The sequence below is a fragment of the Erythrolamprus reginae genome, chromosome 1, assembly GCF_031021105.1.
Source record: "Erythrolamprus reginae isolate rEryReg1 chromosome 1, rEryReg1.hap1, whole genome shotgun sequence".
Lineage (NCBI taxonomy): Eukaryota > Metazoa > Chordata > Lepidosauria > Squamata > Dipsadidae > Erythrolamprus > Erythrolamprus reginae.
Window position 1 is genome coordinate 368,520,819 of NC_091950.1, and position 14,358 is coordinate 368,535,176.

The window sequence follows — 14,358 nt, forward strand, 5'->3', positions numbered from 1 at the left end:
AATTAACTCTCCCGATATTTAACTTGAAGATCAGATGCCAGTTGGGGTTCAAAAAAGCTTTGCACAAAACCTTTTTGTGTACCAGTTGTGCCCATTCTTAAATCAGGAGGTATTGCTCACAGTCACTCATGCCTTAGTCACTTCCTGGTTGAAATATTGCAATATAGTCTACATCAGGCTGCACTTGTAAAGTATTTTGGTCCCAAATGTAGTGGTACACATAATTATAGTATAATGTGCATATGTAGCATCATTACTGCATGAGCTACACTGGGTCCCACTAGCCTTTTGAATCTAATTCAGGATGCTTCTTTCTGTGAAGTTGTATCACTTAATGGGAGTTATTTGAAAGTTTAGGGCAGAGGTTTTCAAAACTTGGCAAATTTAAGATTTGTGGATTTCAACTCCCAGAATTCTCCAGCCAGCTGACTGGAGAATTCTGGGAGTTGAAGTCCACAAGTCTTAAAGTTGCCAAGTTTGGGGATCCCTGCTTTAGGGTGTAGTTCAGCATGATTGGAGTAGATGCCACTCAGAGGGTGGCTGGGCAATTCTGAAAGGTAAAGTCCACAGGTTTTTAAATTACTAAGGTTGAATATTCCTGCTTTGCGGCATAAAATGTATAATTTTTTTTATTAGCAATCGCAAACCTTTCTTCCATAGTAAATGAAACTCCATTGTAACCAGTGTTGTAGTAAATTACAGCTTAGAAAATCTAAGCATTTCAAACATGTTTTTGATATTTTCATAGAAAATATAATAGTATTTACCTGTATTCTTGACAATTATATAAGCACAGTATAAATGTTGTGGATCAATGATATGATTCCATTTGAGGTGAGAAATCAAGTTGATTTAATACTTTGATTCAGTTCAGATCATACTGATCATCTGAACCAAAGTCAGTTTGGTTCATGGCTCAGTTGAGTTGCCAACAAATCTTTGAATCAAGTTCTCACTTACCTCTTGGCTAATCTAAATTCTTGTAGTAAGAATTTGTTTAAAAATGTTTCTGCCATATAGCTCATGCAACTAATACACATGTGATCATTTTAAAGCAACAAACCGAATCCCAGCCAGATTTCCAGCAATAATGGGAAACCAGGCACCATGAATGGGGCAGTTGGAGCACCGCACCAGACTCAGAACTCACTAATAGGCCGTGCTTGTGAAAGTTGCTACAGTAAGTAAAAGAGTGTGTGTATGCGTGCATGTCCATGTCCTCAGATATGTGTATGAAACCTTTTCTTCTAGAAGGAGTTCCTCATAAAAGGGAGAATGTGAAGTGAATGAAAAAATCTAGTCAAAAAAAGTCCTATGTGAACATCATTCCTCAAGAGTTTTAAGTATACATCAGTATGTATCTTTTGTAAACAGAGAGTGAAATTAGTGTATACTATTTTTGAAAAATTATACTGCCATCCTGTGTAAACATATTAGTAAATATTTATCCTACTTAGATTGACTAGATTTTATTTTCTTCTTTTAGTTACACAGTCGCATCAATGGTATTCCTGGGGTCCACCCAACATGCAGTGTAGATTATGTGCACCATGTTGGATTTATTGGAAAAAGTATGGTGGTCTTAAAATGCCAACTCTAACAAATGAAGATAGATTTTCGCCCAATCAAACTACAGAGGTAATGCTTCTTTGCTGGTGGTACTTAGCATCTTTGCTATTTCATCTTAATTTGTGTGCTTCATTTTCCTTTGTAAAGATACAGTGTACATTTTGAAATTATATTTAAACAGTTGTGTGACTTGCTAAGCTAACTTTTACAAGTTTTGTGTATGCTACTAAATTACAGTATTTCCCAATTTAATGCTTTCCAAATATGTTGGAATTATATCTACATTGTAGTAGTTATGTATGTATTTAGAGACGTATCTTCCTTTCTTGCACTTTCTTGCACTTTCCACTTGTTTGGCCAACCATGATGTACCCACATTCCATTCCCAATTCTGTCTTGCCTGTTTTCCTCCTGATACAACACCAGATCATCAATCTCAATTTTGACTCTTCTTCCTCCAACTTGGCTGGCCTGATATATTTTCATCATGTCTTGCCTAGTAGGGAAATGAAGTTGTTTTATTCTTCAGCCACAGCAGTATGTACATCCAAGAGGCCATGGATAAAAAAGAGGTAGGTGACAGAAGAGCAGGGAGCCAGAACATCAGAACATGGCTGTTGGATATTGCAAAGCATCCACCTCAGCTTCAGCCTCCTTCATCATGTTTCTTGTAAACCCCCTTTCTTAATTTTATTCTTGATCATTCCAGAGGTCCAGCACAGAGAGAGAGAGAGAGGAGATTCCAGACAGAAATGTGTTTAATTTCAATGTTATTTAAAAAAAAAACATATTTATATGCCACCCTTCTCCTTGCGGACTCAGGGAGACTAACAACAATCAAATGGATACAAAGCTAAAAGCCCCACAATAAAAACATTCATCATTCATTATTGGGACAGAACAAGATTTTAGTGTTCAATGACCCTCCCAGGCCTGATGGCAAAGCCTTTTTAGGGCCTTTCGAAAGGCCAGTAGTATGGAAATGGTACAAATACCCAGGGGAAGCTGGACCCACCACAGAAAAGGCCTTTCTCATGGCCTTGCCAGCCGGCAATATTTGACTGATAGGACCCGGAGGAGGCCGATTCTGTGGGATCTGATCAGTTGCTGGGATGTGTGAGGAAGAAGGCTGTCCTGCAAATAATCTAATCCTAAACCATTTTTATTGTTGTGACTGTTGTTATTATTGCTATTGTTATTTATTAAATGTATATGTCACCAGTCTCCCAACAACTCTGGGAAGTTATGGATTAAAAATATTCAAAACAAGAAATAACAATGATTAACCAAAAACTGAAGAGTAAAATGAGTTTTTAATAAAAAAAATGAATTGTATAGTTGCCCAGTTAAAACCACTGATTTTTGATGGCAGTGTTGTTATTGTTATTATTTCTTTCAGGATTCGTGCGTCCGAACACATATGTCACGACAGGCAACTCAGGGCATACCAGTCCGGAACACTGGTAGTCCAAAATCTGCAGTGAAGACACGTCAATCTTTCTTTCTCCATACTACATATTTGACTAAACTTGCCCGCCAGGTTTGCAGAAATACCTTACAACTGAAGCGAGCTGCAAGAAGACCTTTTGCCCTTATTAACTGTGCTGCCATTAGGGCAGAATGTAAGATGTTTCTAAATTCTTAGTTTAATATGTCATTTTTTCCAGCCACTTTTTGTTGTCTTTTTTTGTCCATTATTATTATTATTAATATTATTTTGGCAATAAACATATTTCTGTCTGTATTCCCTTTGTGTTAATTTTATTTTCATTTGTCTTGTCACCAAAGAAAGTTTTCTAAAACTAATGTAAGATTATAGGAAAAATAAATTTATTTCTTACCGAATAATAAAATAAGTTTCTTAAGCAAATAATGGGCAGAGCATCCTAGATTTGTGCACCTGCTTCAGATCCTTTTGCCATGTATTTCTTTTAATTTCTCAATATTTAATTTATCTGGTGGAAAACAGGCTCACAAACTATTTCTTGGTATAATATGGAGATTGGTTAAATTGATTTTAGATCCAAACAAGGCTCATTGAAATTATTATTTTTTAAATCCCATTAATTTAAGAATGAAGATTAATATTCATGGACAATATTCAGATTAATAGCACTGCACTTTATCTTTCTAATGACCTCTTCTCATAGAACAGCATGAAAGCAGGTCCAGAAGACTATTTGAAAGAGATATACTAGGACAAATTTCAGGATAATTTTATTTTGTCCTAATGGCCATTTCATCACAACAAATGAACTGTTTTTCAGGCAGCTATAAGTTCTTGAAATACTTTGTGTAATGACAGTAGCAAAAATATAGGACCTCTGTCACATAAGCCAAACCTTTCCTTTTTGTACATTTTGTGCTTCTCAGTTCACTTCCTCATCATCGGTCAGCTAATTGTTGTCCTATGATTCTCACATTTCTGAGTGATGGACAAGGGAGTCAAACTGGCGTGGATTTATTTCAGTATCATTTTACTGGAAAGTTACTGAATAGACAGAGTTGCTGGTTTTTATGATTTTTTTTAACATTTTATTTTATTCATACATTTTATGTGGCCACTCATCTCACAAACAAGTGACTCTGTGTGGTGTACAACAGAGCTAAAAATAAGGTATACCAAATTCAGAGTGGGGGAGGATATTCCATAAAATGGGCCACGCTAGCAAAAATGGCACACTGCCTAGGACCTGTCAATGGTAGCTCCTTAGCCAACGGGAGCCACAGCATACCCTTTCTGCTGGATCTGGTAAGATGGGTAGATGAGGGAGCCACAAAACCTCATATAACCCAGGCCCATGCCATGTACAGCTTTAAATGTCAAAAATAGTATCTTGAATTGGACCAAGAAACAGACTGGTAACCAGTGCAGCTTGTGGAGCAGAGGTGTAATATGTGTTGTAGAAAAATTGGAACATGTGATGCTGCATTTTGCATTAGCTGAAGCTTTGGGAAAGGACAGTCCCATGTACAGTGCATTACAAAGATCTGGCTGGGAGGTGACTAGAATTATTTTTTAAATGGGAATGTTTTTATATGTTAAATGTTGCCTCTGTTTTGCAAATTGAGAGTTGAAGCAAAGGGGATAAAGTATTTAAATTAAGACTATTTTCCATTTTATTTTAAGCCTTTTCTCGTGTGTTTATTTTTTTCCACAAAACAACACTCACACTTTTTTTCATTTATTTAGATTTTTCATTGATAGTTTTGCTTTTAAAGTCGGTAACACTTCTACGTAATAGAATCCTTTTCTATTGCGAAAAAGAATTAATTCTAGGCATACAATAAATAGCACAGCAAGTAGTACATTAGTGAATATGAGACTGAGGAGGGAGAGATACCTTGATCAAAGTCTGTTTCTTTTCTCTAAGTGGTATATACAGTTTTTATGGTTCTTCAAAACCAGTTAATTTATATCCAGTGGGATGTGATCAGTAATGCCCAAGTGAACTAGTACTAGACTGTTATACTATAGAATAGTTTGTAAACATTAATTTATATAATTCATTTTATGTTATTTGTACTATTACTATTCTTACAAGAGCTGGGTTAGAACTATTTTAGTTGGATCCATTTCTCTATAGAGATTTGGACCTTAATTGCTTTTGCAATGTGACAAGCATCCATCACAAATGAACATGCATTCAGGCATCTTAAAATTGTTTAGCTTTTAAATATTTTATAAGCCATGATAGAATGAAATAAATAGTTTGTAAATAATATGCAATATTATATAACCTGTTACAATTTATTTCATTGTTCATGTTCTATTCCCTTATTTTTTTCTTATTTGGATACTTGGACACAAAATCATTGTCACTATTCTTGACAGCTTAATTATGCCATGTGATTAAATAGATCAAATTAATAAAATATATTGAGTATGATCAAATTTTGAGAATCTAAAAGTATGTAAGTTTAGTTTGTATGTCCTTTAGTTACATCATTTTCCTTTAGTTCCATGATTTTATTCGCCTTCCTGCAGTATAGTGCACTAATCTGTTTTTACTATTTTATCTGCAAAGGAAAAGAAAGGTATACTTTTAAGGCAATTATAATGTCTGGAGCTGAAGTGAAATAATGAGTAACCATTCACATGTTTGTTCCTCCAAAAATATTGGATCTTGAAATGCCATCTTTGAAAACTGCTATTTACATATTTTAGATGTTGCTCTACACTGCTATCAAATTGAATCCTGAAGGTTTTGCTATTGACAAAGGATGTTAAATAGTTTATCTTGATCCAGCTTCTGGCAGAGTATAATATAAGAATTAGTGGCATGTAGTATATTTGGCTTCAATTACAAATTGCATTGATTAATTTTAGAATGGTGAGAACTAGATATTCTTTTTAGATACGAAGATCACTAAACATGGTAAAACAGACCAGCTTCAGGTCAGCAAAGGAGACACCTTTCCTTAGGTATTCAAGCTACATGCTGGATATATATTGGAAGATGAGCATGGTTTTAAAATTGGAGGAGCAAACAATCTGAATTATGCTGGTGTTGCTACCCTGATAGATGGAAACCATATGATCTGCAAGCTCTAGTAATAGAAGTAAAGAAGCACAGTGAAAAAGATTAAACATAAACATTAAGTCAATAACAATAAATGTGAGGCCAGTCTGTTGTGATGGTTAAGGAATCATGCTAGAAACCACAAGACTGAGTTCTAGTTCCATTTTAGGCACAAAGCTAGCTTGGTAACCTTAGGCCAATCTCTTTCTTTCAGCCCTCAGAATCAGGCAATGGAATGCCACTTTTGAAAAATTGCCAAGAAAATTGCAGGTGCTTTTCTAGGCAGTTGCCAGGAGTCAAGGCACCAACATACGGTGATAGTATAGCAAGCGGTCTTAGAACTGACAAGATACTGAAGTGGTAGATAGTTTGTGTCTTAAGATCAATTATAAAGGAATCAGATGTCAAGAAATACGTTGCAGATTAACAGTAGGGTAAAAAATCTTGCATAGTGAAATGCTGTGATGTGTCTTTAAAAAAAAGGAATCAGACAGTGAAAATTTTAATTGAAAATGATAATTACCTTTTTAAAAAACAGGATAAAAAGAATGTTAGATGTTAGAGAAGTCCATGGATAGTTGAGAAAAAATGAGTGTAGAAGAAATCAATCCAGAATTCTCACCTGAGGAATAAGTGTTCAGGCTCAAATACTGTATTTTGCATGCATTATGCAAAAGCCTAGCCACTATAATTCTGGAGAAGGTGGGGGAAAAAAGAAAAATCAACAGGTTGACCATTAGCAAGGTGGATAACAACAGATACACTCTTGAAAACCCTGAAAGACCAGATGTGGGATAGATCACCCCAGAGAAGATCTATCTCCATGATTGCTAAGATCAAAAGCAACATGAGAAAATATTATTTTACTGAAAGAGTAGTAGAACCTTGGAACAAACTTCCAGCAGACGTGGTAGATAAATCCACAGTAACTGAATTTAAACATGCCTGGGATAAACATATATCCATCCTAAGATAAAATACAGAAAATAGTATAAGGGCAGACTAGATGGACCATGAGGTCTTTTTCTGCCGTCAGTCTTCTATGTTTCTTTGTTTCTAAGCATTCTCACTGATTTAATGGCACATAATCAAGACTACGGAACTAAAAAGAATTTGGTTCCTCGGGAATTTGCACAAATGGCAGTGCTATGGGGATGTCTAGTTATTAGGAAAGTAACTTTGAGCTATGATCTGTGATTTTCATTGAATCAAGCATGGTGCAGGAATCTCCCTCTGTAATATGGTGTTGAAAATACTATTCTTTGTTATTCATATACCTTATATCTTTTCCCCATTCATTCTTTTTAATGTGTATTGCCAAGGAATCTCCGTCGGATTGTAAAATGTCACAATGAAGAATTAGTTGAAAGTGAAGATAAGGAACAGTAATAACATAGAGAGCACCTTCAGATGAATAGAAGGCAAGCGGAAATGAAGGTCAAACTAATGAAATAAGTTAGCGATATGTTAGCATTAAATTGATCTGTAATGAAGTTTGTTACACTTGAGAGTAAAGACAGTTGCCTTCTAATGTATTTTTAAAGCTTTTTTTATAGAGCGTTCTCATAATTTTAAGTATATTTTTTAAGATAGGTTTTTGCAAATGATTAAAAATGCCTGCAGTAAATCCTGGATCCCACAGAAAATAAACTACTAACTTTGCAAATAAAAGATGTTCAAATATCTCCAAAATATTAAAAATAAGGATTACTGTTTGCATTTTAGGCTGTACTTGCACAAGTATAATGTCATATTCATAACATTCTAAAGATTTAACTATAATACTTTTTGCAGTAATTACATCATAGTAGAACATGACACTGCATAATCAACTGTATCCCAAAATTTTAATCTTTTTTTTTCTCAGTGTGAAATCCTAGAGTGAAACAGGCTGCTTAGAATAGTATTTTTCAAACTTGTCAACTTTATCTGGTGGACTTCAACTCCCAGAATTTAAGAAGTCTACATATCTCAAAATTGCTAATTTAAAATCATTAGAGATAATGATATCATGGTTGATACCAATAGTACCATGGAATGTCCAAAGGGCATTATATTTTAAAAAAATATTGTAAATGTTTTTACTCTCCATGGAAACTGATGAAACAAATCCAGTATGTTGAAATCCAGTGTTTAAATAATATATAATTGGGGGGAGGGAGAGAAATTCTTTGCTGCCATTCTTGTATTTAACTGCAGGGTTTTAAGCTGTAATGTCCCTCAAATGCACTTGAACACACACAAATGAATGAACAAACAATACTTTAAAAAAGTAACGAAGAGAAAACTGGTATAGACTTGAATTAAATCACAGGTAGGGCTGATTAACTATTATTCTACTAGAAAAAGTTAACTTGATATTTAGTGATGACAGTTTAGAACTTTCAACCTTAGTTATTAGACTTTTCTATTTCCAGGAACTGAGTATTCATGCTGGGCCATTTCTGGCTCAACAATAACTCAAAATGATTTGCCATGCCCACATTTCAAATGTTTCAATAACTTAATGGATTTTCCATCAGGATACATATATAACAGTGGAAATTGCACAGAAAATGGCCTATGTTTAGTTTGGTTAAAAGAAAAATGTGCAAAGATTTTGTCTGCCATGTGATCATTTCACATAAATGTATTTTCAGCCAAGCCATTAAAACTACTACCTAATTTTCCTAGATGTGTCATCTTGCTAGCTGTAAAGCAAATAAACATGGCTGTAAAGATCAGATTTTTGCAAAGCGTTTGTAAGATTGAATTGCTTTCGAACTGTCCAGTCTTTCAAAATAATGTTTGCATGAAATTTGGAGAAGCACTCTAGACTCTAGACTCGGAGTGGGCATGAATATAGATATTAAAATTACAGCAGTAAGAATAGCTCTTGTATAAATGTGTCTTATATAAATAAGGAGACAGATGAATGTAGGTATCCTACATGCATAATAGACTTAGATAAGTTCCCTACAACATTTCTTTTTGGGTAGAGGTAAAGAGGTAAAGTATGGGGAAAGTTTTGGTTGTTGCTTTGTAAAGCAGAAAAGTACATGATCTGAATCTCCACTTAGAAATCTTGACTGTGACTATGTGCCATTAAGTCATTTTTTTCACTCCTAGACACCACACAGATTTTCTCCATGATAATCTGTCCCTAATCTGATCTTTTTGATCTTCCAATAGCACCCTCATTGCCACTGCAACTTAATCCATTTGCTGCCAGTCATCTTCCTCTGTTTTTCTTTTTTTTTCATCTTTCCCATATCCCTTTTCCTGAAACTTGGAAATCTATTAACATCAACAATAAACAAATGGTATTGAATACAATTTTCCAACAAAGTAGATGTTCCAGATTGTCCCTAGTCAGATTTCAAAGAACTAGAAACAGATTTTATACATTTTGATTGTCCTTGTTCTTCTTTTAAAGAAAGGTGCAGATATTTTCCTAGACAGAAATAATTGAGGTGCCCTGACTGAGGAAAAGCCAGTCAAATTTAATAGAGTGATGGAGATACTTTTAGCAGAGGGAAATTTTTATTGTACAAGGACTCTGGTAAAAAAAAAATTGCAGTAGAGCTAAGGGCTAGGATTTTTAGGATAATCAACAATGATTTGGAATTCAAAGGTAAAGATTTAACTTTCTTCAGCCCCAATTTGGGATTGAATAGACTTGGCATCCAAGAAAATTCAGTGCTTCAATATTGAGTAGAAACAGAAAGTTGGAAGATCAATAGGAAAGCTATAGCAAAGAAAGAACATGATACCTGTTTGAAACTGCATGAGTGAAAAATCCAATTTTGATTGATGAAAAATGACAAGGAATAATATCGAACTGAATTTATCCTGGTTGGAAAAGAAGATGTACAGTATTTTAAGATGCTGAACACCATTTTAAGGCATTGGATTGAGAGAAAAAATGGGGAAAAGTATCTCAAATGTAATTGAGTCTGGATGCATGCTGAAAGAATGTTATGATTGTAAACCAAGCCATTAAAAGTCAAATTTTGGAAACGAATAAAGAAGAATTCCAAAGATGGATGAACCTGTGTGTTAGCAGATTATTCTCAATTCTGTTAAACTCACAGAAGGTATTTCATTTCTTCCCTTGTAGAGAAATCCATTACTACGGCATCCCCAATAGGTGACCACCTAGACTCTATCTAAGCACTTCCAACAAAAGCAGGACAGCCTGCTTCATTTTTGAGCAGCTTTTACTGTTGGGGAAATTTTTGCTATCTTCTGCCCTCCCTGTCCCATAAATGTAGGGTTAAGGTTAGTGCATTCTTACGAAATAATTGTCTAATCACGTAGATTTTATCAATATTTTTCATTCTTTTTATCTAGAAATGAAAATTTAACAAGACCTTATAGTGAATTCCTTTTCTAATTGATTTGTTAATCTGGAATAATTATTAGGGATAACAGTCAGGAAAAGAGAAAGAGGGGGGAAAAGGATGGAGAATATAAATTAACAAATAATCTAAACCATTTGGGATTCATATATTTCAAATCTGTCTATTGCCTGATTTTCAAAGGATGTTCTTCCTCTTATGTGGATGTTATGAAGTGGGGAAAAACTGTACCAAAGTTCATGTAAGCTATAAAGATGTATTATATATTTGTTTCAATATTTAAATGGAAAAACTATTATAAGCTTATGAATGAATTCAGTTATTGGTTTTATGCTGATTGCCCTACAGTTTTTTATTTCTCACAACAAATTGTGCTCGGGTATACAAAAGTCTCAAACCTGGAAAGTATGCAGTTCAGATAAATTACTTTTCTCTGTTGTATCTATGGTTTCGAGAAAATTTGGAGTACCATTATGTTTCATATGCTGAATTAACGAAATAGGAAATGTATACTGTAGTTGACTTTCACTATTTCCTAATTTTTCTGAATTTTTTAAAAAATTAACAGTTTGGGTAGAATATAGGCTGATAGAAATATATTGAAAATGCTTGGGCGAAGTATTCAGTTTTTAGTTCCAATGTTTTAATGCCTCAAAAGCATAATAAATAGGCCATTGCTAAAAATTAAAGAAATCAGTCTTACAATATGCAGTTCATAACAACACATCCATTATTTAATTCTATAATTAGGTGAATTAAATGCATTCTCAGATCCAGTAAACTTGACTTATCAGAAACCAGCTTCTTGTTCTCCAATACTTTAAAACTTTCTCTCCTATAGCAATAAAAAATAAAAATAAGGCTATATAGTTGCATGCATTATTTAGGTTTGGTAAGTGGAAAGATTTCAAATTCCCTTTGGTATGGCATCATGGTGCATCCAGTAAACCTTTAAAAGTTATTTACATCCAATCAGATTTAAAAATTGTCTTCCACCAAAAGTTTGAACAGTTTTAGAATGTTTTGGTACTGTTAGCGTCTATGCTACACTTTTAAGCGGCTTTAATATTTGGTTTGAACAATCTTCAGACTTTGCTGATATCTTAATATTCCTGAATTCAGAAGTTGATCTCTTGATACATGACTGGGCAGTAGTACCCATATTTCTTCCTGATACATTTTTAATGAATATTTTTCAATATCGTTTTACTGATATTATATCAGTATGTTGTAATCTGCTTCAAGATGCTTTGGCAGAGGAGATCAATTAAGAATAATTTTGAATGTATTAATGTATTCATTCCCAAACCAGGCATCCTCTAATTCATTCCCAAACTAGGTACCTTCTCTCTGTTTTCTCTTCAGAAAGAAAAAGCTCATCTAACTGAAAAACAAGGCTAACTGAAATAAAAAAAATAACAGAGCATCTTAAATCCCACAAAACAAGGCCGTCTGCATTAAAGTGTCTTTTTTTAAAAAAAATCTGGTACAACTTTTAAAATTCTGTAATAATGAATATAAGAACTAGCTCACCGCAAGAAATAAACCAACTGAAATAAATCATAGCTGCAGTCATAAGTGAAGATTTGGATGCAAAATTAACAAACGAGAAACAGGGCTAAATAATCCATCACCAAAATGGAAGATCAGGTTGGAAAGTAAAATCAGCAATGTAAGATCAGGTGCAAAAAAACCAGAACAAAATGAAAGAGAAAAATAAAAGGGGCAAAGAATACCTGAAAAATATCTAGAGAAAGGAATCAGTGAAAACAAGAAAGCAGCAAATAACAGGTATAGCCAAGAACATCAGCAGATATAAAGCTCAAATTGCACACGATAGGCAGAATCTCCAGTTTCAGTTGACTCAGAAACATTTCTCCCAATTCATCAGTGGAGAAGCTGCAATGACCAGCTAATACCTACCAGCTAACAAATAATAAATTGTGCAGTTCTGGGACCAAGTTTGAGAATACCCAAAGAAATGCAACAAGAATGCAATTTAGATAAAAAGAAGTTGGATAGGAATAAAAAGAAACTGAATAAAAAGAAACTGAAATGAAAGAACTCGTAAGAACAGAAGTTATTACAACAGTCAGTACCAGGTGAAGAAAAACTGCATGAAGCATCTGATTGGTCAACACCCACTCATAGCCAAGCAAATTAACATCATAATTCAAGAAAGTGAAACTGAAAAATGGCTAGCATCTTCATGAAATTTATTGGGTAATGAAAAAGCTAACAGGAAACTAGAGAGCAATTATCTGCTTACCAACAACTTTAAAATTGCTAAGTGGTGTTGTACCCCAGGTATTCCAACAGCATCTGGTTGAAATGAAGGTCTCTCCATCTCAGCAAAAAAGAAACTGACTAAACAGCAAACAAGAATGAGATTGTAACTCCCTGCCATATGATTTGTTAATTAAGTGCCTAGAAATGACAATAGAAACTCCAAACACTTCACACAAAATCAATAGCACAATGGAAGACACAGTTGCTGATCAATGATGATAGATTGGAAGAGGTTAATATCAAGAAAGGAATCTTTAAAGATGGTTCACCATAACCCGTGCTGTTTGTCATTGCATTGTCAATGATACTAAACAAGTCAGGCAACGGATATTAAACATCAGAAAAATTTGTCAGGCTATCCCAACGCCTTTACAAGGATGAGCTGATGTAATGTGGAAAAATAGCACCAGAAGTGGAATCACTGCTCAACACTGCTCAAATATGCAGCTTAAATGTTGCAACGGAGTTTGGATTTTACAAATGTGCCACTCTCACCATCATTAGAAAAAAATTTAGTGAAAACTGAAGGAATCAAGATGTGCTAAGGAAATAACTTGACATCTTGATGAAGATCATTACTACATATCCTGGACATACTCAAGATGATAGCATAAAGCACACTGAAGTCAAGAAGAGCTGAATAAATCATGAAAGTGAGTAAGATCTTAAAGTCTTTACTCACTGGTGGAAATACTCTCAAAGCGATTAATACCTATATTACTAATAACAATTCAAGTCATTAGCTACTGTATATAGCTGGAAGAGTGGACTGGACTGAAGCAGAACTAAAAGCCTTAAATAGGAAGAACAAAGAATTAATAACAATAATTCCCTTTATCCATCTAATGATGATGACTGACTCCATTTAACAAGAAGCATTTATGTGGAATGTTGGAAGTACACCAACAGTTGCTGAACAAAAATTGACATTGGAAGAATATCCGAAGGGCACAAAGAAGATGCATTGAAGCTAATACAATATGAAGATTTACAGAACAGAACAAGACCAAATGAAGAACAGAAAAGAGACATTACAAGTCAAAGTATTATATGGCCAGTACACACACACACACACACACACACACACACACACACACGCCGACAACAGTAAGACTTGACAATGGCTGAGAACAGGAAGATTGAAGAAAGAGACAGCAGGGCTAATTCTCACTACACAAGACCAGATCTTAAGATCATAATGCATACCAAGCCAGAATTTAAAAGACAATAACAGACATCAAATGTCACCGCTGCAAAAAAGATGAAGAAACAATGGACCACCTAGAAAGCTACTTCAAGTAAGATCACACAGGTGATTACAATGTCATGACAAAGAAGCAACACTGGTGCATTGGAAGATTTGCAAGAATCTGCCTTTCCTAGCTCCTTGGGAAGAAATCAATAGGTGGATTAAAATGCCAAATATAAAATGCCAGTCTAAACATCTGGTTGAGTATGCAACTAATCATAATAAAAAAAAATAGGAAGGAGTGATAACATTGAATATATTTCCTAAACCCAAAGGTGTGGGGTGTACAAGAGAACTAATATCGGATCAGATGATAAAAATGACATTATTATGAATTCTTCCTGTTTTTGTTCCATAATTGAGCCTTATTAGTGTTATTGTGACGACA

General features: G+C 34.4%; 1 protein-coding gene across 1 annotated transcript in view; it reads left to right on the forward strand.

Annotated features, from left to right (window-relative positions):
• The window catches only part of MTA3 (metastasis associated 1 family member 3), a 141,544-nt gene that overhangs the window by 71,161 nt on the left and 56,025 nt on the right, over positions 1–14,358 (forward strand). The window contains exons 12-14 of the mRNA XM_070734529.1: positions 1,056–1,180; positions 1,487–1,638; positions 2,969–3,191. Coding sequence (XP_070590630.1) covers positions 1,056–1,180; positions 1,487–1,638; positions 2,969–3,191 — 500 coding nt within the window. The remainder of the gene's footprint in view (positions 1–1,055; positions 1,181–1,486; positions 1,639–2,968; positions 3,192–14,358) is intronic.